Genomic DNA, 26476 nt, shown 5'->3' with positions numbered 1-26476 from the left:
TTCTTAAAGGGACAGGTAGCCGGAATCGGCGTCTACCTGGGTCCCCCCACCTCGCCGGGCGGCCTCAAGGCCCGTCCCGGCTTAGGGGGAAAGGGGAGCTTGCCGCCGAGCTCTCCTCCCACCCACCGCCTTCTCCCCCCGGGGAAGTGACGGGTTGCAAGTTTTAATGCACCCGGCATCCTTTTGCAACTTAATTCTTTTGGTCTAAATCGCCCTCCCACTGCTCCTCAACGCATGCTCGCCGGCATGCAGTTGCGGCCACTGCTGGCAAAGTTTGAAGAGGGGTGTCCCCACCCCTGCGCCCCGCCCCACCCCACCCCACCTAGAGCCCCGGAGCGTGCAAGGCTGGCGGCTGCTGGGAAACACTCGCTGCAGTCCCCTTGACCCTGCCCTGTAACTGACCCTTGGGGAAAAAGCCCCCTGCACGGCTACTGCGCATGCTCTGAGCTGGACAGCTCCAGAGAGGGAAATTTAAAAACGGTTCGAGCCGCGACGGCGGCCAAATTGCTGAACGCGAGGGGCGAGCGCGAGGGAGCCCCCCTCCGGAACCCCCGCCCGCCCCAAGAGCGCCTGCAGCGGCGGCCAGACGAGGATCGGCTCCAGGTACTGCCTTGCGGGGTCGGCTTTGCTGCCTTGCATTGCATTTCCAGGGTGGAGCCCCGGGCGCAGGGGCTGTGGGGGCTACCTCTCTCTTTTCCCCTTTTCTCCTTCCCGGGAATCCCTGAATGACTTTTGGGGCGGAACTGAGATTCTTGGGTGGGTTTTTGTGTTTGTTTCAAGGTTGAAGTTTGAGAAACTTCGGCAAATTTTGTGTTTTTGTTTCTTGATTTTTTTTTTTTTTTTTTTAAAGACTGTGTGTGGATGTGGTGGGGGGTGGGGTGGGGTGGGAGGTTGGATTGGTTTTCCAGCCAGGGCATGTGGCATTTCTGAAGGCATTTCCAGGGCGGGAGCCCTGCAGGGATTATTCCCCTTTGCAAGTGGGAATTTGGCCCTCCCAGAGAAACATACATGACACGTCAAGCTGTCCTTTTTTATTTACCTTTTTTGTTTAAAAAAAAAAAATAAATAAATAACTGAACAATAAAGTAACTGAGCTGCGGTTGAAAAGAGGCTTGGAAGGGATTCAGGTTTTTCTGATTCCTATTTTGCAAGTCCACATTTTCCACGACTTGACATTTGGATTCTAGAGCCTTCCTCTGCCCTTCCCCCATTAATTCGAAAGAACCTGGAATTTCATTCCATTCTCTTCATTTGCTTCTGAAACTCTGTAGAACTGCCCTGGGAAAGTGACCTATGATGCCCAGAAATCTTCTAGTACTTTCTTCTTTCTTTCTCTCTTTTTCTTTCTTTCTTTCAAGTGTTCTGCTGGTTGGTTGAGCTTCATCCTTCTGAACTGTGGGAAAACTGGGGTTCTGCCCTGTCCACACTATCACTGATGGGAGCTTTGTTTTCTGCTTGTCTTTTCCCCAAGGAGATGATAGAAAGTGACATCTCATCTATGATGTCAGGAATTCTGCAAAACTCAGGGCAAAATCATCACCCTTCTCCACAGGAGTACAGGTGAGGGCTTCAGCAAAAACAAACCATTTCTTTTTTAATTGTTTAACGCGTTTATGTGCTGCTTATGGTTGCTGCGCAAGAACCATTGTTACCTTAAATTTTGCGGTTTTGCAAGACACCAGAAGATCTCAATTTCAAAGTTGGCCTCTCTGAGGGTGTCTGGGCTTGTGGCCTGGGGCAACGGGGACCACTCAAAGGCCAGTCTTTTGTCTCCTCCAAGAGAGGTCCCCTCCTGGGTGACAGACTGGGCATCCTGGTGAATGTTAAGATGACAGTGGCAGTTACTGCTTCCCATACAGTGTCCCAAGATTGGCTCCAGGAAATGTCCCCCCAAAGCTTTGGGGTGTGGGGGAGGAATTGGCGGCCACACTCCTTGGATGCTGCAGAGGTTGTGAGCGGGAACTCCTGAATTCCTAGCCTGACTGTGTGACTTTCAGCAAGGCCCTTGACCTCTCTGGACCTCATTTCCTTATCAGTTAAATGACGCTCTTGAATGTATTTGAAGAATAAATTTGATGGAGCTGAGGCCAAAATAAGTTGTTCCTTGAGACAGGATGAAGCGAGATATACACGGGTCGGGGGAGCTCCTCAGAGTCCTTTGCCCGTTTTTTCTCTTCAAGCCTCAGAGCTAGAACGGCCTCTCGGGGTTCGACTAGTCTAGCCCCTTTCTTTTGCGGTTGGGGAAACTGAGGCCAAGAAGGGAGAAGGGGCCAAGAAGGTCACACAGCCAGGGGAGGGAGGAGGAGAAAAAAGGAATGTGCTGGAGTTCCCTCCCAGCCTCTCTCGCCTGAGGCCAGGAGGCCTGACTTGGTTCCCAGTGCCCCACCTGTCAAGGCAGGCATCGTGTCCATGGGTTGAGGGGGCACAGCCCAGATTATGGAGTGGGGACAGGACAGGGGCTGGCCTGGGAAGAGCAGGCTGTCACCTCGGATCAGACCTGTTTACCCAGGGGCTGTCTGACCTCCTGGGGCCACTACAACTCGCCAGCAATGCCTTCTGGGGCAGACGACAGCCCCCAATTAGAGCGAGGTTTGCTTCCTAAGGGCTGTGGGCCTGGAGGCTGCCTTCTGAGATCCGAACGAAGACGCAAATGCAAAGAGATGTTTGCTGAGATCTTGCTGTGTGCAGATCTGGGACTCCACATGTATGCTAGGCATGAGGCAATCTGAGAGCACCTACTGTGTGCCCAGCTTGGGAAGTTGCTGTGATGAGCCCCCATTGCACAGATGAGGAAACTGAGGCTTGGAGACATTAAGTGAAATCTTTAACCAAGAACCCACCACCAAGGACCTCTGGGCTTCCTTCCAGCCCTGAAAGGGTTTAAATAATGGCAGGTGTAGTGGGGGCAGCATAAGGGTGTTAGGAGCTTGGGCTCTGAAATCCTCTATAATCCCGGTTGATTCCTGAGCCTCAGTTTCCTCGTCCATAAAATGGGGCTAGAAATAGTACCCACTGCATGGAGTTATTATGAAGATGAAGCAACAATTTCTGACTCTGCCACTTGCCAATTGTATGATTCTGGGCGTTTTCATTTCTACACCTTCATTTGTCTGTGTCTGTAGCAGGGATAATAAAAGCTACGGGTTTTAAATGTAATATCTATGGAAGTGTCCGTCACCCAGCAGGCACTCAGTGTATCGGGGTGAATCTCCCTCTGTCCCCCCTGCCGGAAGCCCATGGGAAAACAGGTCCTTCCCCTGGACCAGCTGGAAAAGCTCAGAACCATTGATTCTTACTGTTGCCTAAAGCACCCCATAAAAGCATCAGAGTTAGGGAATCAGGTGTTTAAACTTTTTTTTTAATGTTTGTTTAATTTTGAGAGAGAGAGACAGAGACAGAGCACGAGCAGGGGAGTAGCAGAGTCTTTCTCTGGGGAGACCCAGAATCCGAAGCAGGCTCCAGGCTCTGAGCTGTCAGCACAGAGCCCGACGCGGGGCCCGAACTCACGAACTGCGAGATCATGACCTGAGCTGAAGTCAGGCGCTTAACCGACTGAGCCACCCAGGTGCCCCAGGAATCAGGTGTTCAGAGCAGCTGCTCTGGAGTCAGACGTGCCAAGTTCAAAGTCCAGCTTTGGACATGTCACGTGATTTGCTTGAGTCTCCTAATCTTTCCCATGAGCACGATTAGGGCGCAGTCGCTGCTAAAAGGACTGAGTATATTTTATAGAGCAAGAGACACGGAACCAGCATTTGTCGGTTCTTACTACTTAGTTCCATTAACAAGTGTTAAGTTTCTGCAACAGTTGGGGTCTCTGGAGGGCCTTCGTGTGGGGGCCCTGGAGGAACAGGGTGGATGAGGGGGTTCCCTGAACCCAGATTTCCAGTACTCCCCAGTTGGGGCTCCCACCAGCTCCAAGCCTTGGGGTCTTGGCCAGCCCAGCTCCCAAACTGTCTGGGGTACTGAGCAAGCTGTCCCTCTCCAGAAATAGGGCAGAGCAGGCAGTAAGCTTACTGGTGTGTGTGTGTGTGTGTGTGTGTGTGTGTGTGTGTGGAGGGGGGTGTCAATGCCTACCCAGTTCCCTGACCAGCTGGCAGGGGCGAGGCAGTGGAGCTAAGAGAAACAGTCTTGCCTCAGCACAGGATGAGTGGCCTGAGTGTCCTGCCTTATATTTGCATGGGTTTGGGGCTTTCTTGTGTTAAACAGCTACCATGTCCCTCCCTGAGGGCAGAATAATAATAATGGTGACAACAGCAATAATAATAATAATAATAATAATAAGCAGCTGATGGTTTCTTAACCCTTTACTACCTGCCTTCCCTGTGCGGAAGCCATCCTGTGAATGTGGCACTCCTGTGCCCATCTGGCAGATAAGGAAACCAAGGCTCAATCTGATTAAATGGCTTTACATGATGACACAGCTAGTCGTGGCCAAAGTACCACTCGAACCTGAGGCTGTTCCAACCCAGAGGGCACCACGACCACTACCCTCCCGCCCCCCCCCCACCGTGCCCCTCAAGTGTTGAAACACAATAAGTTGCTTTACCACCTCGCCACTGTGTGACCCCAGACAAGTCACTGTCCATCTCTGTGCCTCAGTTTCTTCATCTGTGGAATGGAGCAAAGGGAGAGCCCAAGTCACAGGTCATTGGGAGTATCCGGCACTTTCTGTCTAGAAAAGGTGTTGGGCCAGGCCTGGGATAGAGTGCTTTCTCAGGGAGGGGAGGTTTTATGATCGCGGAGTAGACTCCCTGGCCCCTTCCAACCACTCCCATTTTTCTCCCTGAATAATAGCCTTGGAGAAGTTTATGGGCTTCTCATTCCCCCTCTCCCATCTCCAGGGAATGGCTCCAAGGACCACTCAGGCTGCTGGTCCAGCCTGGTTCCAGCCCCCAGGCAGCCCTCCACGCAACCCTCCATCCCCAAGGGCCGCCTTGGCCGTTAACTTTCAATGGCTGTGTGCAGAGAGGGAGGGAGCGGGGGCAGGGGACAGCAGCTGGAGGCCGTCCTGTCCCCAAGGAGCTGTCGGGGGAGAGTCCGTGGCTGGGCCTAGACAGCAAATGGCAGCAGCCTTCTCTGCCTGAGACGCTGGGGCCTGGGGGCCAGGGCCAGGGGCAGCCGTGACCCTGTGGACAGCACCAACAGCTCACGTCCCACGTGGGTTCAACATGGGTTAACCAGTTTCCCTTTGGTTCAAAGCTGGGAGGGAAGTGCTCCCTTCGAGGTTCTGCAGGATAATTCGAGTTACTAAGCACCTACTGTGTGCCAGAAAGCTGCGGAGCTCCTTAGCAAGTGCACCGACCCCATTTTATCTTCATGGTAACAACCGTGGAATAGGTGCTGGCATGATCCCAGTTTACAGACAAGGAGACTGAGGCCCAGCATCTTGTCCAGAGGCATACGTTCAGGAAGGGGCAGAACAGCGTTGTTTTTTTGTTGTTGAAGTTTATTTATTTTGAGAGAGAGAGAGAGAGAGAGAGAGAGAGAGAATGCATGTAGGTGCAGGCAGGGAGAGAGAGAGAGGGAAAGAGAGAGAATCCCAAGCAGGTTCTGCACTGTCAGCGTGGGCCTGCTGCGGGGCTCGAACTCACGGACTATGAGACCATGATCTGGGCTGAAATCAAGAGCCAGATGCTTAACTGGCAGCCACCCAGGCGCCCCCAGGGCAGCAGATTTCAACTACCTGTCCCCACATTTGGAACTTATTCTAGAGGTCAGGTCCAACAACCTCCTTTTACAGATCGGGAAACTGAGGCCCAGAGGAAGAAGGCAGACTTCTGGCTCCTTGGGCGTTTACGTTCTCCCACAGCCATGCGGCTCTGTGGCTCTCCTTACAGATTCTGATGCCAGACTCTCAGTTCCTCCTCTAAGAAATGGGCAAAGCCCTTCCTTTCTTTGGACAGTGGTGTTTTTATCACAGTGCTGGGCACACGATGGATCATAAATATTCATCGGGTAGATGGATGGATGGGTAACTATCACCTGAGAAACAGTACGTCCATGGAAATGTAGAGAGGCTTTGTGCTTAAGTGACGACAGGGTCCCGCAGTGTGGACCAGGGTGGACAGAGGCCACCTGCCTTTCCTCTTAAGCCCCCCGCTGAGCTGCGTGTGGGGATGGTTTAACTCCCATATCAGTGTGGCTCCACCCATCAGTTGTAACCTCCTTGCAGGGGGGAGGCTGGGGGCTCCATCTGTCAGGGGCGGTGACGCTCCCAACATCCTTACACCCTTCCTCCCTCGAGGTGGCCAGAACAACTCCTCCAGCTACCTAACAGGCAAGGGAAAGAGACGTAGCCTTTCTGGGGTCCAGCCCTCCTGGGTCCACCCCTAGAAACGCGTGTGTGCGCGCACAAAGACATACACACACACGCCCCCCACCCCACCCCTGCCAAGTTCCAGCCAAGTTCTAGCAAGGAGAGATTCTCTTTTCCAGCCTCCTAATCAAATCATGTCCTATTACGCTCACTCTTGGCCCAGTTGGGAATCCCCTAGCTTGCTCAACTGCATTTGATTTTCTTTTTCCTGTGAACGGTTACAAAAGATGTTACAAAAGATGTGTTAGCTAAATAAATACCGCCGTGAAATGCTTAATCCGTTTTGTGTAAAGGGTTGGACTGGAAACAGGAACAGTTTGTGGTAATGTTAAGAGCTTCCTACTAAACCACATCTCCAGAAGGCAGGTAAAAACCTCCTTGTAATCAGAGAGGAAGTGACGTCCCGGGGCTGGATGCGTCTCTGCTCCGCTGGGATGGTGATCTGACTCCCCAAAGGCAATACGTGCTGTGGGGTCTCCTCCTAGTGACCATGCAAAAGGCAAGAGGAGAGAACGCAATGGGGAAGAAAGAAGGAACGGGGTCTAAGCATCTGCTGGGTGCCGGGCCCCATCATACACATTATCTGATCTTATCCTCACAGCTGCCCTCTGGGGGGGGGGGGGGTGTTATGATGATGATGATTCCACTTTATAGATGGGAAAATTGAGGCACAGGGCAGGTAAAGTGATTTGCCCAATGTCACATAGCTACAAAGGGCTTGGAATGGGATTTCGGCCACAAGTGGATTCCTTCTACCCTTTCCTACTCCAGCAAGGATGTAATAAATGTCCACAGGGTGCCAGGCCCTGTGCCAGTGGCTGAACAAAATAGAGGGTCTCCCAGCCCTGGCCCTCCTAGAGTGGAATGACTGGAAACGTATAAAGTGAATACCTCCTTAAAAAATGCTAAATGTTCTGCAGACACACACAGGAAGAAGGACCACTAGGAGTGTGGGTAGCCAGGGAGAATCTCTCAGAGGAGGAAAGATTTAGGCTGAGACCAGAAGCATGAGAAAGAGCCAGCCAAAAATGAGTGCATGGAACAGCATTCCAGCTGGAGGGAACAGCAGGTGCAAAGAGAACTTAAAATGCTTGAGGAACTCCAAGTTCGACAGGTTCGCTAGAGCGGAGGAGAGGAAGGCATGAGGGGAGGGGTGGGAGGCAGCCAGGGCCAGATCATGGTGGGGAGCTGGAGCCTTACTCCCCTAATGGGTTTTAAGGACAGTGCCAGGTTCTGATGTCCCTTCCAAAAGGTCACTCTGACTGCTGGGTGTTAAATCCATCTATTCCACAAATAGTTGTCTACCCCTCGAGCCACACACTGTTCGACACCCTTCCTGTGGTTTACCCTGAACCAAGAACACCTCTGTTCTGCACATGAGCTAACAGAGACTCAAAGGCACCGAGTCACCTGCACAAGGACCTCTATTAGGAGTAGAGCCAGGACTGGAATCCAGGTGTCCCTGGGCTCACCCCCTGCAGTGCCTTGCCCTCCTGGCTCATCTTCTGTCCCTCCAGCAACATGGCTGATTAATTAAGGACACTGTTAATTCCTGTCATCAGGTTGGTCCCCTGGTCACTTAGGATGGCAGCCAGGGACTCCAGTGGTGTGTCGCTTTGCCCAGGGCCACCACAGGGTCCCCTGACCAGCGACCCTGTCACTATGGAGGCACCCAGCAGATCCTTCTAAAAATGATGATGATGATTTACCCTTCCCGCCCACAGCTTGATGTATTTCAGCCAAACTGGCACAGAGACCAAGTAAAGAGGCTGCGGGGTGGTGGTTCAAGCCCCAGCTCCTTTGCGTACACGCTGTGAGGCCGAGGGCTATCGCTTCCCCTCTCTGAGCCTCAGCTATCCCATCTGCGAAATGGGTTTGCTAAGGAGCCTTCATCCCACAGGCTGTCGAGCACCGAGGGAGGTACAGACCGGAGAGGGCTGGCGGGGAGGTAGGCACACTGTGGGGCCGCTCCTCCATTCTGTGCGTTCCTAAGTCAACTAGAAAGTTCTCTCCTCGGGCAGAGGGGCGGTTCTGTGCTTGCCCCACAGCCTGGCAAGGAGGAGTTGAGGAAATACCTATGTTTACTGAGTGTTGGCTGCACGCTCTTTAGAAGATGTTCGTAATCACGCGAACCGCGCCATGCCATGCACGTGGGTGGACTGGGCGCCCCACCCTCATGGCCGCCTCAGTCCTTACAACAAACACCCTGCGAGGAGGGTACAGGCACTAAGCCGTATAGAGGAGCCAACTGAGGCCCAGAGAGGCAGACTACCGCAGACCAGTCTCACGGCTATAAAGGGGCCGGGTGGGATTCAAACCCAGGCCTGGCTGACCATAGAGCCGACACTTGGAACCACTACCTGGAAATGCCCGAGAGAAAGCAATGGGGGGGTCGCGGGGGACAGGCCTGACTCGGGTTCCCTAGCTGGGAGGGGCCCGGAATGTGTCATTGCAGAGGACTCGGGAATTGTGATGAGCAAACTCACCAGGGCACACAGATGAGGCAGGCAAAATGATAAGCACGTAGTAGACACTTGGAAGGTGTTGGCCGGATTATTCCACTGACAACCGAGTATTCTGAGGTCGGTTTCCCCAAGGTACCACCTTGCTCCTCACCAGGCTCCGCCCCCTTCAGCATCCTCCCGCTTCCTGGCAGAGGTGGGCCGCCCACCTCTGCGGTCCCCCCACCCCGAGTGGCCCGGCAGGCTGCGTGTGTCCCAGGGGCAGCCCCACCAAGATGGAAAGGGCTCAACCCCATTGTGTTCCAGATGGGCAAATAGAGGCCCCGGGGAAAGGTGCTGGGGTGGGTACCTGAGGCCATTGGCCAGAAGCTGCTGAGATAAATTCTCCTGGCTCGCCCTCACCTCTCCCATCTGTGAACAGGGGTGATGACACCCACAAGGTGTGTGTGTTAGTAAGGAAAAGACAGATGTGTCCCCGTGTGGGGTGGAGAGCTGATGGTGAGCTACTGAATTCAGAAGAGGTCTCTGGGGTGCCAGGCAGGTCTTTCTTTCCTTCTTTTTTTTTTTTTTTTTTTTTTAATGTTTGTTTTTGAGAGATCAAGACAGAGCACGAGCAGGGAGGGGCAGAGAGAGAGGGAGACACAGAATCCCAAGCAGGCTCCAGGCTCCGGGCCCTGAGCTGTCAGCACAGAGCCCGACGCGGGGCTCGAACCCACAAACCGCGAGATCGTGACCTGAGCCAAAGCCAGACACTTAACCGGCTGAGTCACCCAGGTGCCCCATCATATTCTTGACCATCACTTTAGAGTAGATGCCATTATTATTCCCGGTTTATACACTGAGCCCCAGAACAGGTGACCATCACACAGGCAGGAATCTTTAGGCCCTGGTCCACCCGTGTTGGGGTTCATGCCTGCTCCTAACCACGGTCTAGTTTGCCTTCCTAGAGCGCAAGCGCACGTAGGACTCTAAGGGAACCTCCACTCTGCCGCCGTTGCTTTGTGGCTGGGGAAACTGAGGCCCGGAGAGGGAGACTCACTTGCCCCAGATGATAGAACTGTGGAAACGTGACCAGAGTGTTTTACCTGCAGACTGTTCCCATGAGTCATAGCTTCTTTGCATCAAAGGGAACTTGGAGGCTGCTTGGGCTCACCCATCCAATAGGAGCCTGACCCCCATCATCCCTTGACCCCTGCTTGAATGCTCCCAGGACGGGGAGCTTACTACTTTGTGAGCCACCTTAGTACAAGGCTCCCATTTTTACAGAGCCGTTCCCTGTCACTTCCTCGCTGGTGGGAGGTGAAGTGGGGAGTTTTTCGTAATGGGACATACTAAAACTCCAGATTCCATGCAATCAGCTCCTGAAATTTCCAAACCTCAATCAAATTTCCAATTTTAAGGCAATATAGACACACCAGAGATTTTTCCATAATGATCGAAAAGACTGTTCCAGACCACCATCACCTGGTAGAACTTTCTGTGAAAAGACCGTTCCAGGCCACCACCACCTAGTAGAACTTTCTGTGGTGATAGAAACGTTCCAATTTTGTGCTGTCCAGTACGGCAGGCACTGGCCATGTGTGGCCATTGAGCACTTGAAATGTGGCTGGTGTGATAAAGAAACTGAGTCCATAATTTTAATTTTAATGAATTTAAATTTAAATAGCCACGTGCGTGGGGCGCCTGGGGGGCTCAGTCGGTTGAGCGTCCGACTTCGGCTCAGGTCGTGATCTCACAGCCTGTGGGTTCGAGCCCCACGTCGGGCTCTGGGCTGACAGCTCGGAGCCTGGAGCCCGCTTCCTGTCCTGTGTCTCCCTCTGTCTCCGCCCCTCCCCCACTCTCACTTTCTCTCACTCTTGTCTCTCAAAAATAAATAAATGTTAAAACAAATTTTTTTAAAATAAATAGCCACGTGCGGCTTCCTATTGGATAGCACAGTGCTAGAATTTTCTAGAATCCACAGAGCCCATTTCTTCAACCGTTCCTTGTAGGGCAGGGAGAAAGGACAGTGGGACTGTAACCAGCCCAGTCTCTTGCTGGGGGACCCTAGACAGGCCTGTTTCTCCCTGGCCTCCGTGTCCCCATCTGGTAAATGGGAAGGTGGTAATGATAACAATACCTGCCTGACCGGCTTGGGCACACAGTGGGGACTCACCCACCCCAAGCTGTGTCCACAGGCTTTTATAAAATTAAATAAAGTTAAGCTGGGCCTTTTATCCCCTCCCGGCCCTTTGGACAGCAGGGAGTGGGGCATCTGGAAAGCTGGGTCTGTTTGCTCATTTGTCCAATCTGTGAGGACTTAGTGAGCACATACTATGTGCCTGGCCCCATACTGGGCTCTGGGGTATAGCTGCTCCCTTAGGGGGTTCAAGGTTCCCTGCTGCAGCATCAGGTTGTCCGGGGGCCACCTAACCCAGCAGTGGACTCAGCCCGGGTCCTCGCATGGAACTCTACACATCGATGAGGGACAGGTCATAGGGACGCTTCACTGAGCCACCGCGGAGAGAGGGCTGGGCCGATGGGCCTCTGGGCAGGGAGCAGAGGAAGGGTGGAGGAGAAGGGGACAGAGATGGTTGAGGACCCAGGCTGGGCAGTGGGGATGAGACACTCCCCATTTAGGCCCTAGAGCACCGCACTCTTCCCGTGATCCACAGCGAAGAGGGGCCCGAATGCCGGCTGATGAGACAGCAGAAAGCGAGCGAGGCTTCGGGGCCAGCGGATCCCCGGCACAGAGCCTCTGGGCATCCACATCCGCTGCAGGAGACCAGCTGGGCCGGTGCCAGGCACACTGACACAGACATTTTGGCCTGAGCAAGAGAGAGACCCAGCAGGGGGAGCAGGGCCTGGCCACCGACCCCCGGGATGAGCAGCAACCCCCCACGAAGGGAGAATGGGGACCAGGCCTGTGTTGGAAGCTGAATATGCACTGGCTAGTGTGGTCCTCAACACAACCCAGGGAGATATGGACTGTTATTCTCCCATTTTCCAGAGGAGAAAACAGAGGCCCAGGGGCCAGAAGTCACAGGGATTCATCTAGTCCAAGCTTACACTGTGCCCAAGACCCTGTTTCACCACCTTGGGGCTGTCCTTCCCCCAGAGCTTTTCTGGGAGGTGCTAAAATACAGTCTCCTGGGCACCACAGCTCAAGGAGGGGGGGACCCCAGGCTCCGGGCTAGGTCTTGAACCCTGCATTTCAACCAACTCCTGGGCAATGCTGTGTACACACCCCCCACTGGAAAGCCCCAGGATCGTGGGGGCGGGGTGCATCACCCCCAGGTCACATCTAATTCTCGGCCCGTTGTGCCACAAAAACAGCCTCAGACTGGCGCAGACAGACCTGGGTTCGAGTCCCGGTCTGGCCTCAGCTTCTCCATCTGTAGTGTGGGGCCGCCTACTCCCTGTCCCTGTCCTGGAGGGGTTGCAAGGGCTCAGGGAGGCGGAGGATGGCTCAGTGAGCACCAAAAGTTCCGGACACCGCGGCCACTGTCACACCATTCTTTGTGTCGGTGACCTGGGGTCAGCTTACTTCGACCAGCCAAGCAGGCACTGAAGTAGCACCGCTGTGTGCAGGGACACCGGGTGATACAGGGCTCAGGGCCAGCCCTCGGTGGTCCAGCAGGCAGGGCAGGGGTGGAGAGATGGCTGTACAGACTCACGGGCCCTGGCAAGGCGTAGGGAGCCGTCAGGAGGCAGAGGGGTCCCCGAGCTTGGGGTCTGGATGGCAAAGACTTCCCGGAGGAGAAGCCACACTCCTGGGCTGGATTGAGCGCCCCCCTGCCCCCTGGGAGCCGGGAGCCCTAGCCCTGGTCTTTTTCAGGACTCCGAATCGGGAGAAAACGGCTTCTCCTCTCCCAACCTCAGTGTCCCCATGGGTAAAATGAAGGGTGGGGTCAGATGATGTCTGGAGGGACTTTGGCCGTCAGAAGGCAGTTTACGGAGTGAGCCCGCAGGGATGGGCACCGTTTGGGTGGGGGGAGGAAAAGCTAAAGGGGGCATTCCCGGCAGGGGGGAATGGCTATAATGCAAAGACGCGGAGGTGCGACGGTGCCTGGGTGTCCCGGGGGCAAAGCGGACACTGGGTGGCCCCAGTAGGGATGATGCCGAAGGAATGGGGAGCCAGGTGGGACACCCAAATGGCAGGGAAGAAAACCACATAAATTACAACCAGAATAGCACCATTTACTCGGCCCCTCTATGGGCTCAGCTACATCGATACCCTTCCGGGATCCTCGCGTTATGGGGAAACAGGCTCAGGACAGTTAAGGGACTGCTGAGGGTCTCAGTTTCTCTCTCTGTAAAATGGGGATAGCATGGAGCCCAGGGTCTGGCATACAGGCAGTGCTCAATAAATGGGAGCCGCTAGTGGAAACAGCAACAGAGGCAGGTCCGCGAGACCAGAGTCCAAAGCTTCGATGTACTTCTAGTCCTCTGGGAACCTAGCTAATGTGACTTTTGACGTTAATATTGGTATTAATAATGACAGCTAAGTCAGACACCGTTCCAAGGGCTTTACACACTTAATCCTCACGACGCCCTATGAGACGGGGAGTGTCGTTAACCCTATTTTACAGATGGAAACTGAGGCTCAGAGAGGTTAAGTCAGTGGCCCTGGGCACACAGGTGATTAGAACCCAGAGCCCAGGCTCTTAACCACTCTGGGTCACCTGCTGCCAGAGACTTTGCTCACTGGTGGCACACAAGAAGCCGGTTCGTTTGCAAGCCCCCCACCACCATCCCAGGGACTCTGGTAGGGCCCCACCTTGAGAAACCTGCCGGCAGTGGCTCACCTCTATCCATCCCTCCCTGCTGCCCCAGCGCCAGACGGGGCCACGTGGGCAGTAGGGAGCTACAGCAGGTAACAGAGCAGGAGCAAGGTTCACACCACCAGCCTCTGGGAGGTGGGCCAGTCATGGGGTGCAGAGGGGTGGGTGGGGACCAGCCAGACGTCCCCAACAGCGGGCCCTGCCCTTCGGCCTTGCCCCATGGTCTCCACGGGCCCGAGGGGACAGATGGCATCGCCCAGGCCTGGGCCGCGGCTGTCACTCGCCAGATGAGTTACGAGCAGGCTGAAGGAGTGGCAGCCGGGGGTGGGAAGGGGCTACAAAAACAATTGCAGGGAGACCCCAGGACAATGGGGGCCACGTGCCACGGGGGCAACAGTCGTTTGTCGCACAATGGGCCGCCAGGGGGGACAGAAGCCAGGCCAACTGCTGCTGCTGACAGGGCCGGCCGGGTTTTCAAATCGTTTCCAGGCCCTGTTTTCCTACAAGGCAGCCAATCGCTGGGGTAGCCGGGCGGTCACCTGATGCCAGCTTGGTGGGCTGAGGGCCGAGGCCCGGCGACAACCGAGCAGTTGTGGCCATGGCAACGCTAATTGTGGCCCTAAAACAAGGGGGGAGAGAGAGAGAGAGAGAGAGAGAGAGAGAGAGAGAGAGAGCGAGCGCGGGTGAGGTGGGAAGGAGGCAGAAGAGAGGCTGAGACACCAAGGCAGAGGAGAGGGGACGCTAGCTGCGGTGGCCCACAGGTGACAGAAGCCGAGGTCCACCGCAGGTCCCCTGTCACATGCAGGACAAAGCCAGAGGCTGCGTTGTTTTTTCTCTCTCCCCCTTTCCATGAAGCCCCGACACACTCCTGCTTGAAACGTGGAGCTTAGAATTTGGACCGCGGGCCTCCGGGCTGCAAACCAGAAAGCCCCTGGGCAGTTTGCAGCCACGTTACGACGTGGACAGGATGCTCCCATGGGGCATCTTGGAGCCTGTGGCAAGCATGACTTTGGGGGTGCTGGGGGTCATGGTTACCCCACATCGGGGTACCTGCCTGCCATCCTCAGTGGGCAGCCTCTTCCTTCCCGTAGATACTGATGGTTTTGCTTGCACATCTGTTGAGGGGTGGTGGGCCTGCGTCCCAAGTGGAGGCTCCAGGGGCTTCCTGGGGTCACGGTGAAGAGCTCCGCAGCCTTCAGGCTGTGCTGCCTGGTTTCCAGACCCCCCGCTTCCTGTTACACATGGCTTTGAGCCAGTGACTCGGGGCTCTGAGCCTCAGTTTCCCCATCTGTAAAAGCGGGGGGGGGGGGATGTGGGCATATCCTACCTCTCAGGGCTACTGTGGGGATCGAGCGGGATTGAAAAGGACTGTGCTTGTTGAGCACCGAGCCCTGTGCCTCAGTTTCCCCACCCATAAAATGGGAATCATAATAATACTACCTCATGAGGTGACCCAGAGATTTAAATGGGTTTCTGCCTGCGAAGGGCTTGGTATGGTGCCGGGCACAGAGTAAGTGCTCAACAAACATGAGCGTTTATCATTCTGGGGGGAGGGGCTAACGTGAGATGTGTTAAGTGGGTAAATGAAGAAATGAATGATTTGAGGATGTGTGGTCCTGGCTGCCAAAGCGGGAGGATCCTGGGTCCCCATGTCCAGCCCCGGGGACGGGCAGATTAGGGAAGCTGGGGGAGGTGAGGGACTAAGGGGGCGATTCCAGAGGTGGGGGGGGCCCCCCAAGAGCTGGCCTGAGCTCCCCGCCCCGCCCGAGCTCCTGCCCCTCCCTGCAGGCTCCTGGCCACCACCACCGGTGAGGACGACCTTCCCGGGGACCTGCAGTCGCTGTCATGGCTCACAGCTGTGGACGTGCCGCGGCTGCAGCAGATGGCGAGTGGCCGCGTGGACCTGGGTGGCCCCAGTGCACCCCACCCACATCCAGGTAGGCTCAGGGGTGAGGTGGGGGCGGGGCATGAGGGTGGTGCAGGGGAGGGGCGGCGCTCAGCGCTGCCACCCACCCGCCATATGTCTTGAAGGTCTAAAGCAGTTAGCAAACTGTGGCCCGCGGGCCAGATGCAGCTGGCAACCTGCAGCCTGTTTGCTTTTTTTTTTTTTTTTTTTTATTGCCTTCGTGTTCAGAATGGTTTTACATTTCTCAAGGATGGTAAAAAACAAAAACAAACAAACAAAACAGAAGACAGAAGCTATATGGCTGGCAAAGCCTCAAATATCTGCTCCCTGGCCGTTTACAAAAGCCTCCTGAACCCTGATCGCCAAAGAGGTCATACGCGGAAAGTGCCGAAGGTCCTGGCACACAGTAGGTGCTCAATAAATGGCAGCCAGTCGCAGTCATAGCAAGTGGACTAAATATTTAGAGACCCAGAAAGCACTGGAGACCAACAATCAAGGAAAACCATCATCACAGTATGTTAAAAGGACCGACAGTTGAGAAATTCGTGTCTAGGATTATTTCTTTCATTGAACAAACTGTTCTTGGCCAAAACATCTATAGCGGGGGTCAGCAAACTTTTAACGTAAAGGGTCAAGGAGTAAATATTTTAGACTCTGTGGGCCATACGGTCTCCGTTGAGATGCTCAACTTTGTCACTGTGGCGCAAACCCAGCCCTAGACAATATGTAAACGAAGGGATGTAGTCGCGGGCCGGTAAAACTGTGTTTACAAAAACATGCTGTAGGCTGGGTTCGGCTGGCTGGCCGTGGTTGGCCAAGCCCCGATCGAGAACTTCCAGCTGTATGACCTCGGGCAAGCACCCTCCCCCTCTGACCTGTGTCCTCCTCTGCGACAAAAGGACAGCCGCACTGCCCTCGCGGGGCGACGCGGAGACGTGACGCCGAAAGCTCCTTGCACGCAGTCGGGGCTGTGTGGCACACGAGCGGGAACCCTCCCCTGTCCACCGTGTTGCCGCACGCCTCCTGTGTCCCTGTCTCCGTGCCAGGGGTTTGGAGCACTGGGTCATATAAGATGTGGTCCTAGTTCTCAGGGAGGAGCTGAGGGCAAGGCAGACAGATCACAGGCACAAGGGCATGAGCCCAGGGGGTGGCGGCCAGGACTCAGAGGAGAGCTTCCTGGAAGAGGAGGCCCCCCGGGCAGGATCATCTTGCAGGTCAACTTTGTTTCACCTGGAAGGTAGCCCCAAGTCAGAATGGTACAGTGAGCGTCTGTGATAGATTAGCCATGCTAATCTGAGCTAATCCTTGGCGGACGAGCAGGACTCAGCAAAGGGGAGACGAGGCACAGAGGCATTTAGAGCTAAGCCTAGAGGACTGGGGGGTGGAGGCACGTTTTTGAGGAGAGGGATGAACATAATGAGTTGATGCTTTAGCTTCACGATGGACGAGAGCCAAGATGTTCATGACATCATCATCATTAATTATCCGCTCGTATTTATCGAGAGCTTATGTGCCGAGCAATGTAATGAGCACAACCTCCTGACAACTTCATACGTGGGTAATCTCGGTAGTGCCGCTGTACAGATGGGGAGACTGAGGCTGGCCCAAGGTCACACAGCTGGTAGGAGCCCACTGGTCACTCCCACGCTCCCGGGCAGTGGTTTGCCAAGCACCTGCTGTGCACCTGGGTGGGGGACGGCTCCATTCTCTGGAGGTGCCCGGGGACTGAGCTGCTCTGACCCACTCCCCCAGCCCAGCGGCATCTCTGTGCTTCCCTTTTGCAGGTGCCTTGGCCAGGGCAGCCAGCCTGCATGTGGGAGCCACCCCAGGTCCACTGCTCCACGGCCCGGCTGGCATGGTCCCCCCAGGCGTGCTAGGCCTGGGCCCCATGGCCAATCACGGAGCCAGCGTAAGCGCCACCGCGTGGGTCGGGGAGCTAGAGCGGGGGGTCCTCCGGGGCTGGGGTGCCCCACCCTCACCCTGACCTCTGTCTCCCCCTCTTGCGGCCTCTGCAGATGAACCAGATCCCTGTGGGGGGCCAGCCCTCATCCAGCCTGCAGGACCAGCCACAGCTGTACTCGCCCGCCTCCCAAACGCAGTTATCGCTGCCCCCAGGCACCCAGCAGGTACCGGGGGCTGGCGGGGGCCCCTGGACTAGGAGACACACACCCCTGCCTTGGGCTGGCCAGGGAGCTCTCTGAGCCTCAGTTTACTCCCCTGCAACATGGGCATAACATTCCCCGTGTGTGTGTCATTGAGTCCTTCATTCAGTCCCCTAAAACCGCTGCGCGGGGCAGGGACAAGATTATCTCCCGGGGCCATAGACCTGACATCTTGCTAAACAGCATTCTCCTGAAAAGGGAGCCCGGGGTCGGGGCTGGGGGGGGGCGTCCTGTGAGTGGCTTATGCTCTCTCTCACCTTTTCTCTCTGCCACCCTTCCCTGCCACGCCCGTGAGAAGCGCCCCCCTATGGGCCTGTACGGCTCCCCGTTTGGAGCACGGCCTCCCTACCCCCAGCCCCGCATGGCTGTGCATTCGTCTCGGGAACTGCACCCCAAGCACTACCCCAAGCCCATCTACTCATACAGGTGAGGTCCAGGACGGGCTGGGGCCACGGGGGGCTCGGGGAGGAGAGGGGCGAGGCTATCCCAGACAGCTAGATGTGGTGCGATGGCTCAGACTTGCAAGGGGGAGTTTGGGGGGAGTGGGGAACCCCCAGGTGGGACCTGCTCGAGGAAGGCCCGTCGTATGTCCAGTCAGCCCCCAGGGCTGAGCACCCACTCCCGACTCTGTCACTCATAAACTGTGTGGCCTTGGGGAAGTGGCTTGGCCTCTCTGAGCCTCAGTTTCCTCTGGTGTAAAAAGCCATCGAAACAAGAGGATTGTGTACCTCACAAGATTTGGATACGGCTGGGGCGGGGGGTAAGCAAGCCTGGTTAAAGTCTAAAGGCCCATAGGCATGAATTATGGAGAAGGAATAAAGAGAGGAAAAGCACTTCCTCAGATTGGTACCAGTGTCCGAGCTCAGGGTCAAGGAGAAGGGCGGGAGGTGGGGAAAACGTAGGGCCGTGGAAAGGTACCAGAGCTAACGCCGTTGGAGCGTGTAGGGCCTGGTACCGCTGGGGTCAAGCAGGGCAGGCTTCCTGGCAGAGGAGACCTGGGGCCGTCAGCCCGAGCCACCGTCACCCCCGCCTTCTCCACCCTGTGCCTCCAGCTGTCTGATTGCCATGGCCTTGAAGAACAGTAAGACAGGCAGCCTGCCTGTGAGCGAGATCTACACCTTCATGAAGGAGCACTTTCCCTACTTCAAGGTGAGGGGCCCCAGCCTGGCCTGGGGGTGCTGGAGCCGCTCCGGCCTCTCGTACTGCCAGAACCCAGGACCTGGCCCCGGGGCCGCACCGGGTCGCCCTTTTAGGCCCCCAGTTGTGTCCATAGGCACCGTTCACACAGTCAGGGGCAAAGAAATCCAGAAGGGAAAGGGGGCATCTGAGCTGGGCTCTAACGAGGGAACAAGTTCACCAGACATCCGCGGCAGCAGGGGAGGGGGGCGGCGGGAAGAGGGGCTAACTTACTTACTCAGCACCGACTCGGTTCAACATATGGTTGCAGGGGCACCTGGGTGGCTCAGTCTCTTGAGTGTCTTGATTTCAACTCAGGTCATGATCCCAGGGTCATGGGATCAAGCCCCACATCAGGCTCTGTGTTCAGCGTGGAGCCTGCTTAGGTCTGTCTCTCTCTCTCTCTCTCTCTCTCTCTCTCTCTCTCTCTCTCTCCCCCCCCCTTCCCTCCTTCTCCCGGCTCATGTGCTCTCTTCCCCTCCCTCTGAAAAGTGAACAATTTCAAAACCATACTGATGCAGAACACAGGCTTGGCAAGAGCTTTTGCCTCGCCGAGCCTCGGTTTTCTCGTCTGTAAGATGGGGAGGATAATACCCCTCTGCCAAGGTTGGCGAGGACTCTGCGTGTGAAGGGCCTGGCAGCTCCTGGCACGTGGTTGGCCGCTAGGAACGTTAGTTTTGCTGGCATCCAAGCAAACTCAGGCGCCGGTGGTCAGAGGGTCGGTACCAAGCTGTGAGGTCCCCGACTCGGACCGTGCCCTCCGCAGAAAATGCCGCGCACGGTAGTGTGTGCGGGAGGGGAAGAGGCCATGAGGTGCGCTGTCGTATCTGCTTACCTCACAATCAAGTATGAGCGTTGAAAACTGTCTGGCATTGAATACACTCGGCCAGTTATCCGTGTATTCGCATCGGCTCGCTTGCTCGCCAAGCGGGAGAGAAAGGACGGAAAATTCGGCATCCCCGGGCCGGTTCTCAAGTAGTAACTGTCGGCTGGAGCCAAAGCGCACCTGCCCCTTTAACAGGGCACGGGCCCTCCAGTTTGCCCCAGTCCCTATCTCTCTCTCTCTCTCTCTCTCTCTTTCTCGTCTTCCCAACTCAAGGCGGGTGTCGGAGTGTGTCAGAGTGTCATTTTACCCCGCCCCTGCCGCGCCTGCCCCTCTAGGCCCGCCTTTGAGAGGCCCCTGGAGAGGAAGAGCTCATAGGGAGGTCTCTGAGGGGGTCTCCTGCGCGTCCGTCTCTCCCCACAGACGGCTCCCGACGGCTGGAAGAACTCGGTGCGGCACAACCTGTCCCTGAACAAGTGCTTTGAGAAGGTGGAGAACAAGATGAGTGGCTCCTCGAGGAAGGGCTGCCTGTGGGCCCTGAACCTGGCCCGCATCGACAAGATGGAGGAGGAGATGTACAAGTGGAAGAGGAAGGACCTCGCCGCCATCCACCGGAGCATGGCCAACCCCGGTGAGGCCCACACGCACCGCCCGGCCCGGCTCTGCCTGCGTCCTGCCTGGCCGGCACCAAGTCTCGGCCCCGATGGGGGGCACACGGGCCTCTGGTGAACTTCCCGCCTGTGAACTATGCCTCCCCTCCCCTGTGGCTGCTCAGCTCAGAGCCCTGGTCACAGGCCTGGGAAAAGCTGTTCGGTCTCCCCTCGGCAACCCCTAGCTTCTCCCAGAGAAACACCAGACGAGACAACCACGGGATGACGTCACTTTCGTACCTCTCCTACCACATCGGCACTGAGTTTTAAAACCATAAAATAATAGGGGCGCCTGGGTGGCTCGGTCGGTTAAGCGTCCGACTTGGGCTCAGGGCATGATCTTGTGGTTCGCGGGTTCAAGCCCCGGATCGGGCTCTGGGGCTGGCAGCGCAGAGCCTGGAGCCTGCCTCGGATTCTGTGTCTCCCTCTCTCTCTGCCCCTCCCTCATCACGCTCTGTGTCTGTCCGTCTCTCTCGCTCAGAAATAAACGTTAAAAAGACTTTTTTTACATATGAAAAAACAGAAAATGATAAAATGATAAAGTAATAACACCCAGTGTGGGCTAGGATGTGGAGAGACACAGGCAGCTCCGTGTCTAACTGATGGGAACCTAAGTGAAACTTTTCCAGGACACAGTAATAGAACAAAACCCTGCAAACTGGACCTCATTGTTTGCACCAGTTATTATTTTTTTAAGTTTATTTATTTATTTTGAGAGAGAGAGACAGGGGGAGCGAGTGGGGGAGGGGCAGAGAGAGAGGGAGAGAGAGAATCCCAAGTAGGCTTCACGCTCAGCGTGGAGCCCGACGCGGGGCTCGAACTCACAAACCGTGAGAGCGTGACCTGAGCTGAAACCAAGAATCGCTCAACTGACTGAGCCACCCAGGCACCCCCTTGATCCGATCACTTCTGGCCACGTGTGCTGAGGAGATCAAAGATGTCAACAAAAGGCTGACACACAACGTGATTCATCACAAAATTATTTCTAACGGTAAAAAATTGAAAGCAATCTAGACATCCTACAAGAGGGGATTAGTTAAATAGACACAATGTCATACCATGCAAGGACTAGAGAGAAAAATATTTTTGGAATAGAAAGAAATACTTCCAACACAACAGGTGAAAAAAACACAGGTTATGAAGCAACATCACACAGCTTCATCATATTTTAAAATGCATGTGATGTTACACGAACATATACATTTATATATGTGTGTATATCCACTCATATGTGCGTATATGTACTTACATGGACACACACACACACACACACACACACAGACTAGAAGAAACATACCAAACTCTTTACTGTGAATGAAGAGACCACTGGTAATTTTTATATTCTTCACCTTTCTGTATTTTCCAAATCTACCCTGTTCGTGAACCTCTTTGCTTATGAGAAAAAAATATGGCTTTTTTTTGTTGTTGTTGTTTTTTTTAATTAAGAGATGTGAAGGGGAGGGGAGAATGTGCAATGAAAGGCCAGTCCCACCCAGCCTTAGGAATATGTGGCCTGACTCCATGGGGATTGGCATGCCTGGTGTTTGCATATGAAGGAGGACAGGAGTATAACTCAGACACAAATAATTCAATAGAGAGGAAAAGGGGACCATAGCGGGGTCCGGGAGGCCCTCAGCGGAAAGAGTACCGTGTGATGCCCACCCCTCAGAGAGCCCTGGGGTCTGACTTGAGACCTGAGGCCAGCCCTGACACGTTTAGAGTAAGACCCAGGTTGGAAGCGTCCTCTAAAGTGAGTGTAACCTAAATCGATCCCGGGACGCTAGCGGTCCAGTCTCGAACTGGTGTTACAGTCCAGGAGACACGAGCCAGCAACCAAAAGTAATTCCACAGTCATGGTCTTGTTCGTATCCAAGGCCGTCAAGGAGGATCCAGCTTTAACTCACGGCAACACTTCATAATGTCCCTTGAGCAGCAGGGATTTTGTCCCCATGTCGTGGATTTGTAACCTCTGCCTGACCTCCTCTTGCAGGGCATGAGGAGCTCCAGGCGAGGTCCTAGGGTTACTGCACTGTCCCAATGAGAGGAGCTCATGTTATTATCCGAGGCCCTTCTCATTCCTCAAAGACCCTACACTGTGATTTCATGACATTCCCCCAACAACACTGTGTAGAGCGTACGATGCCATCTCCTAGATGGAGAGACTGAGGTTCAGAGGGTCCAAGAGGTTGGCTAACGGTCACGTGCATCGTTTAGCACTGGGGCCTGGGAGCTGCAGGGTGGCTGCTGAGTGACCTCTCCCACTTGCCTGCAGAGGAGCTGGACAAGCTGATCTCGGACCGACCGGAGAGCTGCAGACGCCCTGGCAAACTGGGAGACCCCGAGGGCCCCGTGCTGACTCATGCCACCACGGTGGCCATGGCCCATGGACGCCTGGCTGTCTCCCAGCTTCCGCCCCAGCCACTGATGACCCTGTCCCTGCAGTCCGGCCCCCTGCACCACCAGGTCCAGCCCCAGGCACATCTCGCCCCAGACTCTCCCGCCCCGGCCCAGACCCCACCGCTGCACGCCCTGCCGGAACTGAGCCCCAGCCCCCTCCCCCACCCCGCCATGGGAAGGGCGCCTGTGGACTTCATCAACATCAGCACCGACATGAACCCTGAGGTGGATGCCCTGGACCCCAGCATCATGGACTTCGCTCTGCAGGGTGAGGCCGGAGGAGTGGGGGGTGGGGGTGGGGGAGCCGGAGGGCCAGGAAGACGGGGGAGGGCAAGAGAGAGGAGGTCTGTCTGCATTTCCACCTCCGCTCATTCCTTCAACAAGCACTCCCCAACCGCCTAATGACGGTGAAGTACAGCCAGCATTTAGTGAGCGCTTACTGTATACCAGGCCTCGTGCCAAACGCGTCATAGCCATCACCCCCATGTCACCCTGCATCGGCCCTGGGGGGCCACTGCCATTTCACGTCCCCATCCTGCCAGTGAGGAAACTGAGGCAGAGGAGTGAGGTCCCCTGGCTCGCCGGTGGCCCAGCTGGGATTTCAACCCAGGTCCGTCCGACCCCCAACTTTTCCTCAGTAACTGCTTCCACTCGCACGTGCCAACCTCATGCCGGGTCACACTCTGGCCCCCACTGCCTGCCACACGGTCGTCCCTGATACACAGGACAGGAGCTGAGCGGATGACGGAACGAACGAGGGAGGTGCCTTGTGACTCATCCGTTCACGACCGTGTGCCAGCCAATGGCCGAGAACTCCTCTGCCCTCAAGGAGTTCGGTGTCTAGAGAGGGAAACGGACCGGTTGGCAGTTAGTTAGCAAGCGAGCGAGTCACGTACAGCTGTGAACTGGGTGTATCCGGACCTCGCCGCCTCCTGCCTGTCCCCCGAGATTATCATGTAGTCAAACTGTGTTGTAAACTGTGTTGTGCTGTTCTGTCCCCTGACCTTGCCACAGTGGGACCCCTTAGTGAGAGTAAGTGCTTTCCACACAGCCCCCTGTTTAAGCCCCCAAGGGGAGGAGGAGTGGGGGTGGGGTGGGGGCGATTGTCTCCATTTCATTCCAAGGAGCCTGAGGCTCCGAGACAGAAGTGACGTTCCCAGGGATGCCCAGTGGGAAGGGAAGGGGTGGCTAGAAAGAACTTGGTGTCTCCATGCTCCCCTGCGGTACCCGACTTTGAACCCCAGACATGGTCTTTGCCCCTTCCTTAAGATAGGATTTGAACTCGGTTCTGTTTGACACGAAGCCAGCTCACCCAACCGCTTTTGTCTTTGAAAGGGAACCTCTGGGAGGAGATGAAGGATGGGGGCTTCAGCCTGGACACGCTGGGGGCCTTCGGAGACTCCCCCCTCGGCTGTGAGCTGGGGGTCTCGGGCCTGACCCCCGTCTCCGGCGGCAGCGACCAGTCCTTCCCAGACCTGCAGGTGACGGGCCTGTATGCTGCGTACTCGACCCCAGACAGCGTGGCCGCGTCGGCCACAACCTCGTCCTCCCAGTACCTGGGCAGCCCAGGGAACAAGCCCATCGCCCTGCTTTGAGGTGACGCCTCACCTGCCCCGGCACCCGGAACCCCGGGCTTGGGGTTCCTGGACGCAAGGCCTCTTACGTCTCCGTCGGCACCCTGGGCCCTCTCGCACCTCCGCAGGAGGCCTTTGGGGCCACCTCGAGTCAGGACAGAGGACAACGGAAGGGCATTGCAGCCTCCCTGACCTCTTGACACCTGAGAACGAGATTTCTCCAGCCTGCATCCCCGCCGGGCTCCCTAAACGACCCACAGTCCCCTCTGGGGTGGGACTGCCATGGAAACACCCCAGCAGGGAGGCCCTTTAATTTATTCTTCTGGGATTAAGCCTCCACCTCAGCCTCCAGAGGACAGGCCTTGAGGCCAGGAGCAGAGCTGGGAGACTGGCGCACCTCTCTTGGACCGGACCGGGCTGAACTCCGGAATGGGTGCCCGGCCCTCCCCTCCAGGCTCCCCACTCCCGGAGTCTGTTAGAGTTTCACACAACCGGTCCCGGGCCCATCCGGGGCACCGTGTCCCTGTGTACATTTATTTATATTTATTGGAGCCCATCCACACCACCTCTCGGAACCCAGCCCCTGGCCTCTGGAATGAGAGTCCCCGGTACCTCTCTCTGCATCCTGGCAACCTTAACTCCCGAATTACCGGTGAATCGTGACGCCAACTGGCTCTTAACCCCTTTGCAGCCCTGGGCTGCTTTTTAGAACAGAAAGCACTTTTGACACTATGAGACATCCACTTTTTCTAAATTAGGTTCCAGATACTTTTTTTTTTTTTTTTTAACGTTTATTTATTTTTGAGAGAGAGAGACAGAGTGCGAGCAGGGGAGGGGCAAAGAGAGAGGAAGACACAGAATCCGAAGCAGGCTCCAGGCTCGGAGCTGTCAGCACAGAGCCCCGTGCGGGGCTCAAACTCATGAACCATAAGATCATGACCTGAGCTGAAGTCAGAGGCTTAACCGACTGAGCCACCCAGGCGCCCCAGAGACCGGATGACTTTCTAACTGCTCAGGCATGGTCCAGATCTCTTCCCACGTGCTCCTAAGAGGGGAGGTGCCATACACAGTTTGGGGCTGGGGGGCTTTCTAAGGGCAAATCGGGAGGGGGATGGGAAGAATGGCAGGGGCGTTCTGTGCTGGAATTAAAGACACTCCTGATGGAGGGCAAGCAAACTGAACCATGTAAAACTTGACCCATGCAGCGAGTGGGGGCCAGCAAAGCTATAATGCAGAGTATTTATTGGCACCTGTTTGTTCATTGCCCTGTGACTGTTTTATGTTTGTTTTTGTTTTTTTTCTTTTTGTCAACTACTGATTTTTGCAAGTGGTGGATTCTGCAGACGGTGGGTTGGAGGAGGGACAGGAGAGGGGGGTGGGGAAAAGAGAAGGTAACTCGGGATCTTCCAGCTAAGGTGATGCCAAGAATCTGCTAGACTGGCTTGTGGCACTGCCCTCTCTTGCCCAGCTGGATGTTTGGCTCCTGTGTCTGCGAGTTCCCAAACCCAAGAGCCAGAATTTTCATCAGCCAGCCACCTGGAGGGTTCAGGGTTTAGACTTGTCTTGAAGGGCCACCTTTAAGTACTTCCTACCTGGTTCCGGAACTTTCTGCCAAGCAGCCACCGTCTTTCGACACAGCCCGGTGCTGTGCGTCTGAGCAGGACCTCTCAGCTGCTTTGTGTGATGTGCCCCCCCGATAAGTTAAGATGTTTGAGTCATTGTCAACAAAGACCCCGCGTTCAGGCAACACCAAGACTCTGTAAGAGTAGTGACGAATAAATGTCTTCTGTCAATAAAGGCTGAACGGCAGCCCCGTGGCTTGGGGGAAGATGGGGGAGGGGGGAGGTGAAGGACAAAAACACCGTTTGTCACAACCCTCACGGGTGAGGCCCCATTTACAGATGGGGAAACTGAGGCCCAGAGAGGCAACACCGAAGCCAGGCCTCTGATGCCAGGTTCCCGTTGCCCCAGAAACTGGGGGGAGTTGGCCCTTCATCGGTAAAATCAGCGTGGCCATCATTTACGGTCCCTCAGTGCCAGGCTCTCGACAGGCATTATCTCCGGCGGGGATGTGAAGCCCGTTTTTTGCTCAGAAGGCGGAGGCTCACGTGAGCTGAAGAGGCAGGACTGGGTCTGTGTGCGTCAGATTCCAGAGCTAGAGCTCAGAGGCGCTGCCTCTGGTGCATAGCTGGGGTCAGAGAAGGCCTCAAGGGCGAGGAGACACAACCTTTTGAGCACCGGGCCCTG

The 26476-nt window shown here is 55.6% G+C and overlaps 1 protein-coding gene across 1 annotated transcript; it reads left to right on the top strand.

Annotated features, from left to right (window-relative positions):
* Positions 1 to 567: 567 nt before the first annotated feature.
* On the top strand, positions 568 to 24250 carry FOXN4 (forkhead box N4). The gene is made up of 10 exons (XM_047828666.1): positions 568 to 603; positions 1472 to 1560; positions 15330 to 15478; positions 17232 to 17356; positions 17463 to 17573; positions 17908 to 18035; positions 18662 to 18758; positions 20032 to 20239; positions 22531 to 22923; positions 23991 to 24250. The coding sequence occupies exons 2-10, from the start codon at positions 1475 to 1477 to the stop codon at positions 24248 to 24250; spliced, it is 1557 nt and encodes a 518-aa protein (XP_047684622.1). The 5' UTR covers positions 568 to 603; positions 1472 to 1474.
* The last annotated feature ends 2226 nt before the right edge of the window (positions 24251 to 26476 follow it).

Source organism: Prionailurus viverrinus, chromosome D3, assembly GCF_022837055.1.
Source record: "Prionailurus viverrinus isolate Anna chromosome D3, UM_Priviv_1.0, whole genome shotgun sequence".
NCBI lineage: Eukaryota > Metazoa > Chordata > Mammalia > Carnivora > Felidae > Prionailurus > Prionailurus viverrinus.
This window is presented reverse-complemented; position numbering and strand designations above follow the sequence as displayed.